The 20,646-nt window shown below is 39.3% G+C and overlaps 1 protein-coding gene across 1 annotated transcript; it reads left to right on the top strand.

Annotated features, from left to right (window-relative positions):
- The first annotated feature begins 83 nt into the window (after positions 1–83).
- On the top strand, positions 84–13,860 carry LOC127658172 (polycomb protein SCMH1-like). Its single transcript, XM_052147316.1, is given in 18 exon segments — positions 84–159; positions 1,463–1,511; positions 1,977–2,054; positions 2,586–2,656; positions 2,759–2,993; positions 4,102–4,190; positions 4,300–4,389; positions 4,506–4,749; positions 7,233–7,477; positions 7,739–7,865; positions 7,868–7,896; positions 8,027–8,153; positions 9,576–9,776; positions 11,686–11,853; positions 11,998–12,129; positions 12,359–12,499; positions 12,667–12,809; positions 12,937–13,860. Coding segments are annotated over 17 exon segments (2,268 nt in total). The 5' UTR covers positions 84–159; positions 1,463–1,486; the 3' UTR covers positions 13,060–13,860.
- The last annotated feature ends 6,786 nt before the right edge of the window (positions 13,861–20,646 follow it).

Below are 20,646 nucleotides of genomic sequence, written 5' to 3'. Positions count from 1 at the left end.
ATTCGATAGTGGTCTTTATCGTTCCGTGCAGTCGCGTGCAGACCCTCCCCTCTCCACGCGCTGTACTGACACACACAAGACTACACGCGCACTAAAAACATGGCGGATAAACACTAACCCTCACATTTGAGAATTTACACAAAAACCTTTCCGCGCAAGGTAAATAGTCCCCTTCCTACCATCCGTAACAATCGCGTTGCAGTTACTACACCACTTTATAACTTTAGAATTGATACATTTGGAGGAAAAGGCACAAAAAGTGACTCATTGAGTTGCTATATATTAGCATTTGGCTAATGTGTACTGTACATACAACTAAAGTAATGTTGCCTTATAGTAACACTGACTAAAATAGGTATATTTTACTTTATATTTTTGGACTGAGCGCATTATAACTTAGAGAAATGTAAAAATTGCCCCTGTGTAACATGAAACATGTCAAGATGCTAAGTAGCATAGCAGCATGTTTGTTATGGAATTTGAAAGAGTGGGGATATATGTATGCTGTTTTTTTAAATCTTCTTAGTTAAGATGCCGGAGTTGAGCTCCAATGGGGTTTTCATTATTTAAAATGTACAAAAGAATATAAATCAAGACTTTGTTTGAGGCGGAATAGTGCACTGCTGTCCCAGTGAAAGGGGACTGCTGGCTGTCATTTATGGAGAGGGAGGGACTGTGTGTTTGGCGCTCAAAGGCGCTCTGCTTTTGAACACAGATCTAAAAAAAAAAAAAAACTGGGAAACAGGGAGCCATCTTTCAACACAGTTTTACGGGATTTAGGTATTTGTATGCTTGCAATTATTTTTATTTATATAGCTTCTTGGCATTAAAGAGTTTTTGAGTTGATCAGTGCGTGAATAAGATAGCTTTGATTTATTATAAACGTTTCCCATAACAGTGATTTCATGCCTGTAGTCAATACGCGTGGCTTAACGGGATATTTGTATTTACGATATTATTTTCTTTCCATTATTATGTTGTTTATGCTTTTCAGTTGCTCATAAACGGCTGTGAATATCCAGTAAAATTATAGGTGTTTTAAGCGTAGATTGTTGTTTATCACTTTACATTGACCTCTTGGGTCATCGCTGTTTGTTACGCATCTAACCCAACGACCCATTGAGTCACTCTAGGCAGGAAATTGACAAATAATTAATTTAGTGTAAAAAAAATGACCTGTTCGTTCCCTTTGGCTAGTTCTGTTCTACTGGGGGAATATTTCTGGCAGTGGTTCATGGTTAACGGTTTAGCATGTGAAGAATGGGTGAACAGTCACAGCTGAATAGCACACCCATTCACTTTGCTTAGGGACAGTTCAAACCACTTACAAAAAAACAAGAAAGACTTGAGAATCTCCAGCGGGAGTCAAGTTTAACCTGCAAAGATAGATAGATAGATTTTAAAGTGTTATTTTCTGACCTTTTGATTTGAAATCTTTTGGTTTTGTGTTTTACTTCCATAGAGAGGTACGAAATAAAGCGTGATTATGAAGAAACCCCTACCACAGAAAGGTAAGTAGTTTTATAATTCATGCATTGATTTTTGATGAATTGACAACTGCTATTGACAATGAAACAAGATGCAATCAATAAGGGCCATTTCATGCTGTCATACTGATGCAATCCATTTCTATTGCGTTGATTTTCAATAAGTGTTTGGTCTACCTGCCATGTAGTCTGCTTTCTTTAGAAACTTTTTGATTCCAGGTTTATTTTCATACATATATGTGTACATAAATAAGAGCTGTGAGGAACTAACTGTATACTGTAGCTTGTGTCCAGATGCAGTTACAAATGTAAGAGCAAGTCTATAATGTGTGCAGCCTGATCACACACAGTGAAATCGGAAAGAGTAGGTCGACTTTTGTGATCCTGTTTATGCGAGCTGTAATTGTAGTGAAGTGACAGATTCTGCATCATTTACGTAAAGATGGTCATGGTGATTTGCAATCTCAAATTGTTTTCCTCTCACTGTAGCTGTAGATTGGAAAGATGGTAGACGGATCAAACATGCTCGCAGTGGTCGCCCCTCTAGTGTGCCATCACAGTACCAAGGTAATAAACAAAACTGATTTAATAAACTATTTATTTTGATACTTTTTACTTATTTTGAGTCAGATGCACCCACTGTACTTAAATGCTCAAATTCAGCATTTATACCCTTAATTTCTATCTGAAAACAGTCTGGGAAGAGTTAGTATCTAGATATTATGATAAACCTTAATTTATCCAGGTTTAGATTATGCCCAACTGCAAATATTTTTGGTAAACCATAATTTTGAGAGACAGCCATGCTGGTTCAAACTTGGAATGACCAATGGAGTGGTGGTGGTGTAGTGGACTAAAGCACATAACTGTTAATCAAAAGGCTGCTGGTTCGATCCCCATGGCCACCACCATTGTTTCCTTGAGCAAGGCACTTAACTCCAGGTTGCTCTGGGGGTATTGTCCCTGTAATAAATGCTCTGTAAGTCGCTTTGGATAAAAGCGTCTGCCAAATGCATAAATGTAAATGTAAAATGAATGAAGGCAAAAGCCTTAAATTTGAAGAGTCATTTGTTGCTGACTTGTTTACCTATTTTTAAGGACATTTCTGCTGGGATAAGTACCTGAAAGAGACAGGAGCGATGGCTGCACCCGCTCGCTGCTTCAGACAGGTGAGATCTTCTCAATGCTGAAAGCACTAATTATAAGTGGCAAAGATAATTCCACTACCAGAAGAACATAAGAAATATGAAGTGACCTCTACCTCACCTCAGAGCACTACCCCTCCGGTGAACGAGTTTAAGGCAGGTATGAAGCTGGAAGCTCAGGATCCCAGGAACACTACATCCACCTGCATCGCCACCGTGGTGGGCCTGACCGGCTCTCGTCTCCGCCTGCGACTGGATGGCAGCGACAACAAGAATGATTTCTGGCGTCTAGTTGACTCCTCTGAAATCCAGCCTATCGGGAATTGCGAGAAAAATGGTGGAATGCTACAGCCACCACTAGGTAAGAAAGACTACAAATGTTGCATAAATAATTTTTGAATCAGTCGGTTGGCTCTTGACATGTACAGTATGTTGTCCTATTCTCAATGAAAGTGGTTCGAAATGGACCTTTATTCTAGTAAATATCATTGCTTTATTTGCAATAGTTTGGATGCTTATAGTCTATTAATGACCTTTCAGGAGTCGTTGAATAACTATTGTCTCTTGTCAGGGAGGTATGTTACTGTCCTCTTGATGTCATGTAAAAGCCCTGTAAAACAATATGGTTCGCTCTTCAGTAACTAACATGACAAGCAGTGACAGCAGTGTGACACTATACATTGCTTAATCTAAAAATATTTTAAATAACATTTTTGTACTATACTATGATGCAGTGTTCACCATATTAATCAAATTAATTTGAACTATTAATTTGAACTACTCTGACTATTTAAGACATTTTTTATTAATGTGACTGACTTTCTTTATTCTGCTGAACACAAACAAAGATTTTTAGACAGTATCTCAGGTCCTCACAATGCAAGTGAATGGGTACCAAAATGTTTTAAATTACCCACTGGTCCTGCCAACAAGGAGGCTAAAGTCTACAGTGGTGCTGTGACCCGGATGGGAGTGAGTCTCCCTGGCTTCAGGAGACGCACTAGTGGCTGACGCTAGTAGCCTTTAGCCTCCTTTTTAGCACACTTGCCTCCCATGTCAGAGATGCCGGTTCGATTCCCGCTTGGAGCGGGATGAGTAGGCTGAGTACACTGTGATATTCTTTTAAAAATCTTAATTTTTCATACAAATCTGGAATGGCATGAGGTTGATTAAATGATGAGAGAATTTACATTTTTGGGTGAACTATCCCTTTAATTCAAACACCAAAATTATTTAAGTGAATAACAAAAAAGCTTAGGTGGCTTAAAATAAGTAAAAAGCAGAAAATAAATAGTGACAAGACACAGCACCTGAAATATGCACTTAATAGTAGTTACACTGTAACTACTGCAACTAAATGGAACAAAACTATTAATTTAGCAACAATTTACCAATACAAAAACTTCCCTTCCTAAACATGTGTTTTCGTAACATTTGATTGATAATAGACTGTGAATGTTGTTCTCTAGGTTTTCGTCTGAATGCGTCGTCCTGGCCCATGTTCCTATTAAAAACACTTAATGGAGCAGAAATGGCCCCAGCTCGCATCTTTCACAAGGTACCTGTCATAAACAGCAAACAAACACACACAGATACAAAAGTGTTCAGGCTGACTTGACATAAACAGCCTAAAGTATTTCTTTGCATCTTCTATGTACAATATGTAGGTAGTAGTCATACAACAAACCATGCTAAAAACAGTTTTCCTTCCATCTCCCTGGTCCCTAACAGGAGCCACACATCCCAAAGACATTAAGGCATGATTTTCTATAAAGCTGCTTTGAAATTATGTGGATTGTGAAAAGTGCTTTACAAATAAATAATGACCTGAAATCTCTCACTTATTCTTTCTATCTCTCTGGCCCCCTAGCAGGAGCCGCCTGCCCCAGAGCAGAACAATTTTCAGGTGGGGATGAAGCTGGAGGCAGTGGACAGGAAGAACCCTCATTTCATCTGTCCTGCCACAGTGGGTGCATTGCGAGGCGTGGAGGTGCTGGTCACCTTCGATGGCTGGCGGGGTGCCTTTGATTACTACTGCCGCTATGATTCCAGAGACATCTTCCCTGTGGGCTGGTGTGCACTCACTGGAGACAACCTGCAGCCGCCAGGCACTAAAGGTGTGGACCACTCAGTATAAATCCAGTTTCTCTCTGATTCTGATCTGCTTAGATGACATTAGCATTCAGGCACAGAGATTCAGGAAGTAGATAAGATGTACAAGAACACCTTGAAATAAACTGCTCAGTGCTAATAACACTATCACTACTGGTGCAACTTTAAGAGTGTTGCCTTCTTGTGTCTTCTGAATGAGAGGAGTGTTCATAATTTTAAAAGTGATGTTTTTTTTTTACCAGAGCAAGAAAGTGTACCTTTCGCCTGATCAAAGTCAGAATCATTATTGATCACTGGCTTTGCCATGTTTTTCAGGGAATAACCATTACAGATGATGGCTAGATTGGAAGGGGTCTGCAATAATTTTGGTGGCTCAATTCTTTGCTCTGGATTTATAAGCTCCTCAATGGATCGGTTTTGGGTGAGAACAGGCCAAAATGTAACTCCTTTCTCACTATAAATTTTGACATCAGCAGTCTCTTGGCGATCATGATTTCAAGTTCGATAACACTTCCTATAGCACCATCTAGCGGTCTGCATATGCATCAAGCACTAGGAAGTGTAATCAAGCTTTATATCATGATTGTGCCAAAAGATTGCAATGGCAAGATGTACACTGAAAAAGAGTTGTATTTTGGACTGTTCTCACCCAAAATTGATTAGGTCGCTTCAGAAGACATGGCTTAAACCTCTGGAGATGTATGGATTACTTTTCCACTGCCTTTATGTGATTTTTTGAGCTTTTAATTTTGGACATTATTCACTTGCATTGTATGGACTTACAGAGCTGAGGTATTCTTCTAAAAACCTTTGTGTTCTGTGGAAGAAAGTTTATTTATTCATTTACATCTAGGATTGCATGATGCATTTGTGTGTGTAAATAATGAGAGAATTTTCATTTTTGGGTGAACCATTCTTTCAAGCAATTAATGCGTTTGATAGAAAGTAAAGCTGGGAGAACACAAGAGTTTTTCAGAATTTTGGTTTACAAGAGGTTGGTATCCACCCAGCTGGCATAGCTGAAAACTCTGTGCCCAATTGTGGGCCTCACTTTGAAGGGATGGTGCAACAAGTGTGTGATGAGAGTGGAGGGTTAAAGAAATTGTGACCATGCAAGGCCAGCAGGTTTGTCAGAAGGAAAAAGAGAGAAAACTTATCATGCCTCTAACAAGGTACTCAAGCTCCTAGCACACTGCAACTTGGGGTAAGTAAATAATTATAGTGTTTTGATTGTGAATATATGTATATTTAAGGGAAAATAGGAAAATGTCTAAACATATTATTTCAAACCTTATAGAATGTGTATTTAACTTATGTTACTTATTTTCTTAGTTTTTTGAAAGTCTTGCAAGCAAGGTCTGGTCATTCTATAAAACATATCAATCTGTGACAGACCGAGGACAAACTCCACCACATTTGCACATGACTTTCAGAGTTAATAGTACTAGAAGGACCATCTCAGTTCATCATCTCACTATCAACAGACTTTGCAAGGCTTTTGAGAGCACATTGAAACTAAGGGGCAGGAAGGAAGTGAACTGAGCTCGAGAAATAGACGCCACAAATTGACACACAGTGTAAGATCGAGAACAGACCCTCTTTCAGTGAGGTAGTGTACTCTTCTGAGTTGGATGTGTTCAAACTGCAATCCTGGCCTCGTTTACAGGTGTGTTGGGCTTGTAAGTGTGTGTGTGTGTATGTGTGTATTAGCTCTGCTCTGCAGGTTTCGGTTGAATTTCATTTTCTAGTGTTTGTTTACTCACTTTTGAATCAAACATGCAATTTTTTTTTCATCTTAAACACAAACTTTTGATAGCGGTTTTGTGCTGTTTTTAAGGTGTGGGAACTTCTCATTTTATCTTGATTTTTCTGTTCTCCAGGATCTCTTTCATTCTCACTCTCTCTATTGCTCTCTCTCTCTCTCTCTCTCTTTCTCTGTCTGTCTTCTTTTCCTGTTGTTTGCTTGCTTTCTCTTTCTTGCTTTTTATCTTTGCACTTTAGAGGACACGGCACCAAAAATGTGTAACAAAACTTGTGTCTTTGTTAACATGGCTCAAAGAAAATGGGTCAGCACAACTGCAAAAAACCCTCTTCACTCTCTCATACTTATAGCAGAACGTTGTAGAATATTTCCCAGATTGATGTGTGTTTCACTTAAAAGAATAGTTCAACCCAAAATGAAAACTTGAAATGAATTTACTCACCCTTCTTTTAGGTTGTTTCAAAACCTAAAAGAAAATGTTATGCAGAATTTTAGCCTCAGTCAACATTCACTTTCATTGCATTTTTTATTCCATACATTGAAAGTGAATGGTGATTGAGGTTAACATTCTTCTTCCCAACATCTCCAATTGTTGTTCCACAGAAGAAAGTCATGACAGTAAATTCTGACAGAATTTTCATTTTTGAGTGACACTTCCAGTTCATATCCACATAAGTATATCAGCTGTTACATTAATCAGTCATTTTCTTTATCTCTCTTTTGCAGTTGGGTTACCGAAAACACCAGGTGCACCTGGTGCCCTGCCAGACAGTAGTGTAGATGGGTTAGGTATGCCCCCTATGCCAGGCAAACCACCACCCCAGAACAAATGTAAGCCTGGCCGCAAGAAAAGCAAACTAACTGTGCCCTGGGGACAAAGAGAAACAATTCGTCCTGAGAAAGACCAGCCTGACAAGGAACTGGAAATTATAAAAATCCCCAAGAAACGAGGCCCCAAACCAGGAAGCAAGGTATATCGGTATCTAGGGTTGTCATAATACAAAAACTTCAGTAGTCAGTTGCAGTATGAGTGAAATTTCACAATTCATGATACCAATTATAATACAACAGCATAATTTACGCTAAGGGTTTTTCAGGCATTTAAGTAAATTGAAGAAATGTAAAAAATAAATAAATGGTGATATTAGCCAAACATAAGTAGTGTTAACAGATTATAGAATATTCTACAAGATTTAAATATGTTTATGTTGATCTTTTATGTTGTCTTTCAGCTGGGCTGGGCCAAGGGGGCGGTGTGGCTAGAAGGGGCGATTGCAGGTCCTGGTAGACCCAAAGGCAGACTGCTATCAAACTGGGCCCAGAAAGTGCAGCAGAACCTGGAGGAACCTATCAAAATCCCCAAAAAAGAGGCCCCAAACCTGGCAGCAAGGTGTGACTCTTTCAGCTTCAGTGGACTATTGTTGGAAATCAAAGGAACCATAGTTTGATATTTATGAGGCAATGATGCATTGTTATTTATAGTAAACAACTTCCCCCTGACTGTGTCTATTTGCATACAGAGAAAGCCCAGATTGTTGCCCAACCCTATGCCAACCTCCCCAAGCAGTAGCACGCCAGAGCCAGACACAAGCTCGGTTCCGCTGGACAACGCCACCATTCCCAGCGCTGCCCTACAGGCTCCTACAGGTACTGCACGTGTCTCAGTGAGAGCTGAAACTAAAAAAATTTCATTAACCATGATTCATAAATAATTTATACGCCAGGTCCAAAAGTAGAAACAAAGGAGATGCACCCCTAAAACAAAATTCCCATTAGCAGGATTTTAATATGAGTAGTAATGTTTTCGAGCATCCTGCTCTTCACCAGACTAATTTAGACACCAGCCCTAACCCAAAGAGAAAATAAATTAGTTTATTTCGTTTTTTTGATACTCTACAATTCAACCCACTGCATTTAAAAAAAAACATTTCAGTCCTTATGTAACGTTTTACCTAACTTTGCAGTATTTCTTTTTTTCTTTTTCTCTTTTTTTTCTTAGAAATGTATTAAAGGGTTCGTTCATCCAAAAATGAAACTTCTCTCATCATTTACTCACCCTCATGATATCCCGGGTGTGTATGACTTACTTTCTTCCCCAGAACACATTTGAAGAAGAATAGAAAAAATTCTTAGCTTAGTAGATCCTTAAAATGTAAGTGGATGGTGATTAGACTTGTATAGCTCCAAAAAGAACAGTCAGTCAGTATAAATATTATCCATACAATTCCAGCTGTTAAATTAATGTCTTCTAAAGCAATATGATTGCTTTTGGTGTGAAAAACATAAATATGTATTTAAGTATGCGTTACGTGATTGTGTTGGCATGTTCACGTGAGAACTAACGAACGTGTGATACAGCCGGAACAGCAGTGCTGTTTATAACTAAGTTTTGGTTTAGATCTGTATTTGTATCTGTTTCTTTACTCACAATGGTGCATTTGTGTGCTTATGCTGGATGTCTTAACCAAGAGGAGAACGTGAGATTACGTCCATAACATGGGAATGCAAATACGTCACACGAGAGACCAAGTGATCTCTGCACTCCCTTGTCTTGAAGTTTGCCGGAGAAATGGTTTATAGTTAAAAAGGACTTAAATATTGATCTTTTCTCACACCAAAAAATAATCATAGTTTTAGAAGACATTAATTTAACCTCCAGAGTCTTATCGATGACGTTTATGGTGACTGTTCTTTTTTGGAGCTTCAAAAGTGAAATTACCATCCACTTGCATTTCACAGACCTACTGAGCTGAGATATTTTTCAAATTTTCTTCAAATGTGTTCTGCTGAAGAAAGAAAGTCATACACACCTGGGATATCATGAGGGTGAATAAATGATGAGAGAAGTTTCATTCTTGGGTGAACAATCCCTATAATGCCAACAACAATATGCATACTTTCAGAAGTAGCCTACTGTAAAACAACAACAATGCAACATAAATAGGAAAATGAAATAATAATAATAATAATTTAAAAAAACAATAGCCAGAGAGATACAATTATAAGAGGTTATAAATCAACAGTATTCATTGACATTTTGCTGACTTTGCAGTAATTTGTGTGTCGTAGTGTGTGTGTACCTGAACAAGTATGGGAAGGTTGGTCCCCACCTGGATGCACGGCGAATTCAGTCTTTACCGGATCACTTTGGACCTGGTCGAGCTTCCTCAGTGCTGCAGCAGTGTGTCCAGGCCTGTGTTGACTGTGCACATAACCAGAGCACTGTCTTCTCCAGTCTCAAACCAGGACATGGAGGAGAGCTCATATCAGGTCAGCACACACAGACATGATCAAGCACAAGGGTTAGAAATAAACCAGGGCATGGGGCAGATATGCCACGGATTATGACAAAAATGCCTAAAATATTTTAAAGTTAGAGGCAAATCCGTTATCTAACTTTTATATATTTCATTATACACCGATCAGCCACAACATTAAAACCACCTGCCTAATATTGTGTGGGTCCCCCTCGTGCCTCCAAAACAGCAACAAGAGATGCACAAAAGTCTCTAGAATTTACTCTGAATGATGCCAATAACTAAAATTATCCCGTGAGCGGCAGTTCTGCAGATGGAAATGCCTTGTTGATGAGAGAGGTCAACAGAGAATGAGCTGACTGGTTCGAACTGACAAAGTCTACGGTAACTCAGATAACTGCTCTGTACAAGGGGGACCCGCACAATATTAGGCAGGTGGTTTTAATGTTGTGGCTGATTGGTGTATGAAATATGAAGTGTTTTACATAAATAGATGGCATGCTATGTTTTTATATGGTTAGAAAATAATATCCTTACAAAGGGTAAAAATGCCAAAAAAATGTTTTGCCCCTTAATAAAAAAAAACTTTAATTTCTGTAATACAATTGCAATAAATCTCCACATAGTGAGCTGCCTCGCTGCCTACGTCTTACATTAGCATCTGCCTTACAATGTAGCATCTTATCTGAAATAAAACCTCATAAGTGACTGATTTGAAAGTAAGGATGTGCACAGTGACGATTTTTAGCATTCGGTTTACCTCAATGTATAACGAAAGTTTACAGTTATCGGTTTTTCGTCAGGGCGTGGGAATAAAGAACATTTATTGCAATTAATTTCCTCAAACACTACTCAAAATAGCAAAAAATAAAGAGCACAGTGAGCTAGGAGCCTAAATAGCACAATACATATATCTTCAAATGATAAAATGTCACATTAAATTCATAGAAAAATAATCAAACTGTCATGTAAATAACAGAGGCAGGTAAAAATATCCGTGAGGCTGTGAATGCAAGTATTGTCATGTGCATGGAGTTACACTGCTGCGGTAAAATAGCCTCTTCGTGGTGCTTTTATTTTTACATTATTTTAAATCAAATGTCATTGAACATCACTAATTATGTGTAAATATACACACCAGAGTAAAAGGGAAAAAACAGTCATATTGTTTATCAAGTGCTGAAAGTTTGCGGGTGAAAAACAAACTGGAATCATGTTTAATGGTTTAACAGTCACATGAAGTCCGTTTTGCAACCTGAAGCCGTCCATTCAGCGCATGTTAACAGAATATAGAAAAACAGCGCAGATGCACACCATAGCATATTTGAACAGCCCCTAACTCAACCTATACTTTAAAAACTGACCCAAACCTCAATTGCACATGTAGAATAACCAAATAGTGATTTTGGTATTCAAATAGTGCCGAATATTCGCACAAATGTTATATTATTCTTAACAAATGTTTACTATCCATGCACATCCCTATTTAATATGCTCTACCTAGGTAATATGTGAAGGCGAAACGCATAGTAGACTCAACTCACAATTGATTTCAATCCAGGTGATGTGTGTGGAACCTTGATTTGCATAAATATAACCCTTTTTTTTTTTAAATGTCAACTATTTTTATAGATACTTTTCAGTATTGAATGAATTCTAAATATATTTATAATCAGCATCTCTCTCAATTCGTCTGCCACCCTGGATTTATTTAATCAAGCTTGTCACAATACATTTTAGTATTACTGTCTCCACAAAAGATACAAGCGCTGCTGCCATACAAGCATTTTAGTAGGCAGTATTAAGTTGCCTACCTTGAACATCCTATGTGGCGGTAGCATACATTAAATGCTGTCTATGAAGGCAGCTCACTAGGTTTGGAAACTGAGCTAAACCTAAACTTTTCCTATTTGACTCCACAGCTAACTTTGAGCAACAGCACCACACTCTTACATTGCCAGCAGTGAATAGTGTGACGTACGTGTTGCGCTTCCTTGAGAAACTCTGCCACAACCTGCACTGTGACCTGCTGTTTGGCAATCAGCCTGTCCCCCTGGGAGGAGTTCACTACGACAGCCGACCATACACAGGTCAGCGCTCATGCACACAAACATGCCTGCTGTCAATGATTTCTATTGGGATTTTTGAGGTTACGATTGTGTAGTACAGACATATACCGTTGGTGGATATAAGAATAGGATCTTGAGTCTGTTCTCCTTTTCCTTGGGATGTAGAGAGGAGGAACTTTACAAAAAGTCTGAGTTCTGGACCTGGTCGAGGAACTAAGAGATTCCTCCAGCACGACACCTACAACAGCAATGCGGTACCTCACAAAATAGCCAAAACCCATCGTTTCGCTTTAGAAGGTATTGTTCACTGTTCTACTGCTTAAAGCTGCACTTGATTTTGAATGATGCTGCATCCACACCACTAGGTGACACTGTAAGTCCAAGATGACACAAACAAAACGTTACTGAGTGCACATTTAACAGCATCATTGAACTGTAGATATTTACATACAGTTGAAACTCAGGGTTGTACATTAACTATTTACCCTAAAGTGGTGGTGTGTTTGTGATCTTTGTGGTTGATCAGAGCCATTCCTGATGCAGAACGGGGTTGGCGGCTTAGAGGTCTTAGAGAAAGCACATTTGTCTCCTGGATTCGGCTTGTCAATGCGTCCTCTCTCTCAGAGTAGCAGCTCACCAGGGCAGCTACATCGTCTGGGCTCCACAGGTACACACACTAACCCAGAATGATTATATTTTATAATTTTGATACCTTATTTATCGAATGCCTAAATGCAATTACTGTATGTGAACAACTTATTGACCTTAAAGTTCACTTATCCATACTGGATTCATTAGAAGGTATTGATTTGATATTGAAAACCCTCTGAACAGGTTCAGACCGTCATCTGAGCTCGAGAGAAAGTCCGCGGCCCAGTGGACAGGACCCCAACCTGTGGACAGTGGAGGATGTCATGCACTTCATCAGAGACATTGACCCTCAGCTCGGACCACATGCAGACCTCTTCCGCAAACACGTAAGTTTAAGGAATAGTTCACCCAAAAATGAAAATTCTCTCATCATTTACTCACAATAATTATGTCAACGTTTTTGCCATAATGTGAAAATGCTCCTGGTGTTCACATTGTTTTTTCTGATTGCAGGAGATCGATGGAAAAGCTCTCCTTCTGCTCCGAAGTGATGTCATGATGAAATATATGGGCCTGAAATTGGGGCCCACTCTCAAACTCACCTTCCACATTGACAAACTGAAACAGGACCGTTGAGCTATATGGCACTTGAACCAGTCTCTCTTTCTGGCCCTCGACCTCTACACCTTCCAACACATTTCAGGATTCACGGGGTTGTAATGTGATCAGTTTTGGATAAATATATGGGCCTGAAAATGGGGCCCGCCCTCAAACTCACCTTTCACATTGACAAACTGAAACAGGGCGTTCAGCTCTATGGCACTTGAACCAGTCTCTCTTTCTGGCCCTTGACTTCTACCCCTTCCAAAACATTTAAATATGCACCAGGTTGTAATGTGATCAGTTTTTGATACATTTTAGCACTATCACACCTGTTTTTTTTATGGATGATGTCCTCTTGGTTGTTCTTGCTAACAGTTATATTAGTACCGTTACAAAACATTTCATATGTTCGCGGCCCTGCCACAGCCTTGACTGAAACAGTACAGGGGACAGTATGACAGTTGGCCTTGTTTTTTACAGTTTAATGTTATTGTATATTTTTTCAGCCTACTTCAATAAGGGCAAATTGAATGTTTTTTTATATGAAGCTCATTTTCTTCAATTAACTTCAGATAAACACTAGAACTCGCCCTCCAAGCTGGGGATCACTCCAGACGGACACCTCATCCATAGACCATTACTCATCCGCCATACTTTATAGATGTAATGCATAACAGAATTACTGCCATTATACACTCTGCCTGTCTTTTATATCGTGTTGATGTTTACATTGTCTGTCTTCATTGTTGTTTCTACTTTTGGAGTTTTTTCTACAAGTAGAGTACATACGTTGATAGCGTACTCGGTAAATTTCAAATAAATAATATGAAGTCTTCTGGAACTTTTCTTGTGGTTCTTTTTAGATTTATTTTAGATCTGTCTTGACCTCATTATTGTCAGATTATATGATGTGGAATCCATACTTAATATGTTTTTTTTTTTATTTTGTGATTGTCAGAATTGATCACATGGCATTTTAAAACTAAACTACTGTACTATCTACCATAAAACTAACATAGCATGAGAAGTATTTACTAGCTTGCCCCTACTTAGTGATAATTTAAAGGGATAGTTCACCCAAAATTTTTTAATTTTGTCACCCTTATGTTGATCCAAACCCATACGACTTTTATTTTGATGTAAGGCAGAATGTTAGCCTCAGTCACCATTCACTTTCAGCTTTTATCCATACACTGAAAGTTAATAGTGACTGAGGCTAACATTCTGTAAGTGATGAAAGAATTTACATTATTAAGAGAACTATCCCTTTTAATTTAGCGTACATCTGCAACCCATTCTGGTGTATCTATTTTGTTAGAAACTTTAACTACGAATGTCAATTATTACATTAAATTTAGGTGTTAATGAAATATAAAACATGAATTTGACTTGAAAAGCTATTTCAGTTTAACACATTTTGTGAACAGGGTGGTAAACCACATAAAACTATAGATTTTGTTTGACCTTGATGCTGACAAACAACGTTTTCTTAAGTTAAAGCTCATCTTTTCACTGATGCTTTGTTGAAACGGGTATTTTGTACCATATTCGTGCCATGTAACAAACCTACTATTTTTCGCTTCCCCTTGATACCTTTATCAACCACAAGATGGCAGCACAACCGTTTGCTGCTTTTGTCCGTTATGCGTTTTCTTGCTGAGAGGAAAATGGGCCAGTTTAAGTCACTACTCAGGTAAAAAAAAATTTAGAGGTGTGGTGACTAGTTCCCAGGTCTGTTTTCTTTACAGTCTTGAAGAGGTTAAATGTAAATATAATGAATATACACAAAATGTTTAGTTTAAACTTTTCAATTGTCAGATTTGCCCATCAAAAAATGTATGCATAGCTAAGCAAAATGAACACAACATTTGCGGTGTGAAGTACTAAAATCTTTGTACGTACCACACTACAAAGTGAAAGTGTGTGTACAGGGAAGTCAAAAGTGTACTTGTTGCGATTTTCACTGACTTGACAGGGGCGCGTGGATAAGAGTAATTCAGAGGGGATGTCACATTTTGTAAATCTTACCACATTCTCAAAAACAGGAAGACGCCTTTGAGGGTGCAACACGCTGACCAAATCTCTCAGTCTAAGTCAGGTTATGTGCAAAGTACTGTATATCAATACATTGTGAATAACTGAGTCATGTGACTTACAAACTCCTCTAGTTTGTAGTGTGGAAACCCCCACTCTGAAAACACTTCATAGGCTGTACTAACTCGTCATTGATACATTTTGGAGTTTCAATGTAGTGACTAAAAATACAACATAGATCTTAGTCAGACTGAACCTGTTTGTATAAGATATTTTAATTGAACAGAGCATCTTGGTGTACTACTTTCTGATTAAATATGTTGAGTTAACTGTACCAAAAAACCCCAGTGGTTTTACTGAAGTTGTGCAATGTAGATTTTATCTGTGATTAAGATCTTATTTCAAATAAATGGAAATGGAGTTGAGCTGTAGTCAAACTATTCACCAGATATTGTTGAAGTGTTTTTACATGGTCTATACTGATTTCTTGTGTCAGGAATATCTTAAAGAAATGTTCAATACAAGTTAAGCTTTATTGACAGCATCAGAGGCATGCTGTTGATTACTACAGGAGAAAAAAAAAAAGAAAAAAAAAAAAAAGTGGCACGATTACAGTAAATGCACTTACAATGGAAGTCTATTGGGCAAGGTATTCCAGAGGGCTTGAAAACAAATATATATGTTATATGGCTGTGACGAGGAAGAGGGCATGGCTGGACCGTGAGGATGCACGCCCGGCCCTGAATTGTTCTAATCAGCCGGGAGGGGGATAAAGACGAACCGGAAGCACCAGTTTGAGAGAGAGATTTTTGATTTAAGATGATTTATGTCATTAAAAGTTTTGTTGACTGTTCAGCCGGCTCCCGCCTCCTTCTTGCTCATCCTTACCCTTTACATTGGTGCTGAAATCCAGGAAGGAGGAGGGATGCGCTGTTGTGGAGTCCTCTCCACTGTCGTCTGCCAGGAAGGGGAGGAGTCTTTCCATCCGCCAGGGGTCGGAAGACTCGCTGCCATCTGCCAGGAAGGGAGGGGCCGTTCTCTACCCCAGGGGTCGTAGGACTCGCTGCCATCTGCCAGGGGAGGAGCAGCTGTCATCCACCAGAGGAGTGACTGAGGACCAGGCGATGGCGTGTCCAGGGACTGGCAAGCAAGTTTTCTCTCTCTCTCCTCTCTCTCTGTCTCTCCCCTTCGCTCTTCCCCTCTCCATCTCCTCGTCTCTCCCAGGGCTCCAGAGAGGCGGGGAAGACCTGCCAGCAGATGGACAGCTGGAAGGACAACAGCTCCCCCCCCCAGGAAAGGAGGGTAGGGGAGTACGTCATGCCGGAGGTTTCCCCGGCCAGAGTCGGTTGGTGGAGGAGTGTGACAAGGAGAATAGCGTGGACGGGCCATGAGGACACACACCCAGCCCTGAATTATTCTAATCAGCCGGGAGGGGCAGTTTGCTTGTGTGTATTGTGTTAATGTTACTGGGATTATAGGGCTTTACATGGTCATTACAAGAGTTAAAAGACTGAATGTAACTTTAATGACATTATCACACTAGTGTCATGTTAAGCCGTATTATGTGTAACTATACTTTAAAAAGTATTTGAACATTTATATCGCCCCCCTTACTGCAAAAACAATATTATTTTGATTTTACAAACTAAGGATAAGTCAAAGTTATTTTCTGTGGTAACTGACAGCATATTACAGAGGCTTATAAACTTGTATTGAAACCAGAACATTCCTTTAATACCTAATATATCTGCTCAGCATAACAAAGACTTGTCATTATGTTGATTTGCTATCACAGCAAGTATATTTAGAATTCAAGAGCATCCAGCAAACTCAGTGGTAGAAGAGTAGACAGGTGCTCTCTCAGCCAAACATGCTACAAATATATACACTGAGGAAAATAAGTATTTGAACACCCTGCTATTTTGCAAGTTCTCCCACTTAGAAATCATGGAGGGGTCTGAAATTGTCATCGTAGGTGCATGTCCACTGTGAGAGACATAATCTAAAAAAAAAAAAACAGAAATCACAATATATGATTTTTTAACTATTTATTTGTATGATACAGCTGCAAATAAGTATTTGAACACCTGTCTATCAGCTAGAATTCTGACCCTCAAAGACCTGTTAGTCTGCCTTTAAAATGTCCACCTCCACTCCATTTATTATCCTAAATTAGATGCACCTGTTTGAGGTCGTTAGCTGCATAAAGACACCTGTCCACCCCATACAATCAGTAAGAATCCAACTACTAACATGGCCAAGACCAAAGAGCTGTCCAAAGACACTAGAGACAAAATTGTACACCTCCACGAGGCTGGAAAGGGCTACGGGGAAATTGCCAAGCAGCTTGGTGAAAAAAGCTCCACTGTTGGAGCAATCATTAGAAAATGGAAGAAGCTAAACATGACTGTCAATCTCCCTCGGACTGGGGCTCCATGCAAGATCTCACCTCGTGGGGTCTCAATGATCCTAAGAAAGGTGAGAAATCAGCCCAGAACTACACGGGAGGAGCTGGTCAATGACCTGAAAAGAGCTGGGACCACCGTTTCCAAGGTTACTGTTGGTAATACACTAAGACGTCATGGTTTGAAATCATGCATGGCACGGAAGGTTCCCCTGCTTAAACCAGCACATGTCAAGGCCCGTCTTAAGTTTGCCAATGACCATTTGGATGATCCAGAGGAGTCATGGGAGAAAGTCATGTGGTCAGATGAGACCAAAATAGAACTTTTGGTCATAATTCCACTAACTGTGTTTGGAGGAAGAAGAATGATGAGTACCATCCCAAGAACACCATCCCTACTGTGAAGCATGGGGGTGGTAGCATCATGCTTTGGGGGTGTTTTTCTGCACATGGGACAGGGCTGACTGCACTGCATTAAGGAGAGGATGACCGGGGCCATGTATTGCGAGATTTTGGGGAACAACCTCCTTCCCTCAGTTAGAGCATTGAAGATGGGTCAAGGCTGGGTCTTCCAACATGACAATGACCCGAAGCACACAGCCAGGATAACCAAGGAGTGGCTCTGTAAGAAGCATATCAAGGTTCTGGCGTGGCCTAGCCAGTCTCCAGACCTAAACCCAATAGAGAATCTTTGGAGGGAGCTCAAACTCCGTGTTTCTCAGCGACAGCCCAGAAACCTGACTGATCTAGAGAAGATCTGTGTGGAGGAGTGGGCCAAAATCCCTCCTGCAGTGTGTGCAAACGTTTGACCTCTGTAATTGCAAACAAAGGCTACTGTACCAAATATTAACATTGATTTTCTCAGGTGTTCAAATACTTATTTGCAGCTGTATCATACAAATAAAGTTAAAAAATCATACATTGTGATTTCTGGATTTTTTTTTTTAGATTATGTCTCTCACAGTGGACATGCACCTACGATGACAATTTCAGACCCCTCCATGATTTCTAAGTGGGAGAACTTGCAAAATAGCAGGGTGTTCAAATACTTATTTTCCTCACTGTAAATGTGTCTGTCAGGCTCCTTGAGTATTCTGAATGCTTAAAGCACCTGCACACTCTTGTGTGCCAGAATGGTTTAGATTCTACCATTTGTGATATGGGGTTGATCACTTTTTAGCCCTTATTGAATGTGTTTACAGCTTTATTGCACAGTAGTGCTGTTGTGTATCTCATCTGAGAAACCCTTTATGTATGCTGCCTGCTGATGTTTGGGAAATTTTGCAGTCTTGTATGTCACTTGTCAGCATGGTAGTAATCTTTAGTAGGCAATATCAAACCCACATGGCTTTCTCAATCTGCTCCGTCTCAACCTGCCAAAACAGTGTGCTTGAGATTCTGCCATGGCACTCTGGAGGTATTTAGAGCACACACTTGGATGACCTTGCCTCCCACTTACGTTCAGTAGCATCCATCTGATCATAGATCCCAGAGCCCAGCATTTAAGTGTTAAAGAAAAAGAATCAAAATTACAATTTGGTGTCAGATCCTTAGCCTAGTGGACTGCGCCCATGACATGTGGTGCTGATGCATCATGGGTGACCCAAGTTCGAGTTCCAGCTTGTGAGGTCCTTTCCCCATCCCATTCCCACTCTTCTCCCTCTCATTTCCTTTCACCTCTCTACTTTCCCTATCCCATAAAAAAAAAAAAAAAAAAAAAAAACATTTAAAATTATAGTTTGGTGGCTTTTAGTCTGTGTGTGTTTGCTTTGAGGTAATCTTCATCTGTGTTTCCCAACCTTTTTGCCGTAGCCCCACAGCACTATCAGTAACGCTTAACCCTTAGACACAAAACCAAATATGTGTAAAGACTAAATATCATTTAATTTTATCATTAATATTGTAATATCCCTGGGCAATATATAGAATATACTCACAACGTAATCACAATGAATTTAATGACGATATAAAATTAAGCAATATTGTGAATATTGCAATTATTTATTTATTTTTAATAAAGAGTGCCCCAGTAAACAAATTTTACAATCCTTCAGGGCTGCACAATTAATCAAAATAACATAAAAATGGTGATATGTTCATATGCGATTATTTGCCACCAAAGTGTGTGATTAATGACAGATAAACACGTGCACTTGAGAATAATCATGTACACTTCAGAATAATCAGGTGACGCGCTGTTCTTAGGGACGGATTATGACTAGCAAAGGCTCCGGGGCCAATTTTCATCTATTTTAATTTGCGTGGTATGAGCGTGAAGCGATCATCTGTGTTCCACTGCTTTCGGGTCCGTGAATAACGTATAACGTTCGAGTGAGGGCAGCCAGTGGACTTTCTGGTGCCCTCCTAGGGTAAGATGGTGCCCCCCTAGGGAGGTGGTGCCCTACGCAAACTGCGTAGTCTGCTTCTAGGGAGCGGTGGTACTGTATAAAGAACACAGCATACAACAGCTGTGGGGCCCACATATTCAAGCTTATATTAAATATTTGTTTTCAAAGTAGATGGGCTGGACTGGTCGTCAAGGGCCCCTGGGCACAGGCCCCATTGACCCGGTTCATAATTCACCTAAGGCTGTTCTATGCATGCACAGGGCTCAAAGGCTTGTGTTTTTAGAATTTTTAGAGCATACAGCACTTTGTGTCAAAATAAAATTCCCAGGTGACGGTGAAGTGTCAAAATAAATGCTCCAGCCATGTGTGAAGTAAATAGGACAGAAATATATAACTTTTATATAAAACAAATTTAATCCTCAAAATAATAATGTTAATTCAGTATTATATTATAATAACAAACTTGACTGGGTCCCACAGTAAGAATTTGGTATTTTGCCATTTTTAACTGGGTACCTAAAAGATTAGTGTTTGCACAACTTTTATATTAACACAAATGTTTTTAGTAAACATTTGAGCTGTCAATCGTTTAACATTTTTAATCGAATTAATTACATGGTGTCCCGAGTAATTAATCACAATTAATCGCGTATACAAATATTGTATATACAAATATTTTATCTATCTATCTATCTATCTATCTATCTATCTATCTATCTATCTATCTATCTATCTATCTATCTATCTATCTATCTATATATCTATAAAATAAAAAAATATTCAGATAATTCAAATGCATTACATTCTTGTGGCAGAAGAGTTAATCATTGATAA

This window comes from Xyrauchen texanus, chromosome 17, assembly GCF_025860055.1.
Source record: "Xyrauchen texanus isolate HMW12.3.18 chromosome 17, RBS_HiC_50CHRs, whole genome shotgun sequence".
Classification (NCBI taxonomy): Eukaryota; Metazoa; Chordata; class Actinopteri; order Cypriniformes; family Catostomidae; genus Xyrauchen; species Xyrauchen texanus.
The sequence above is the reverse complement of the archived record's forward strand: the minus strand, read 5'-3'. Positions and strand labels throughout refer to the sequence as shown.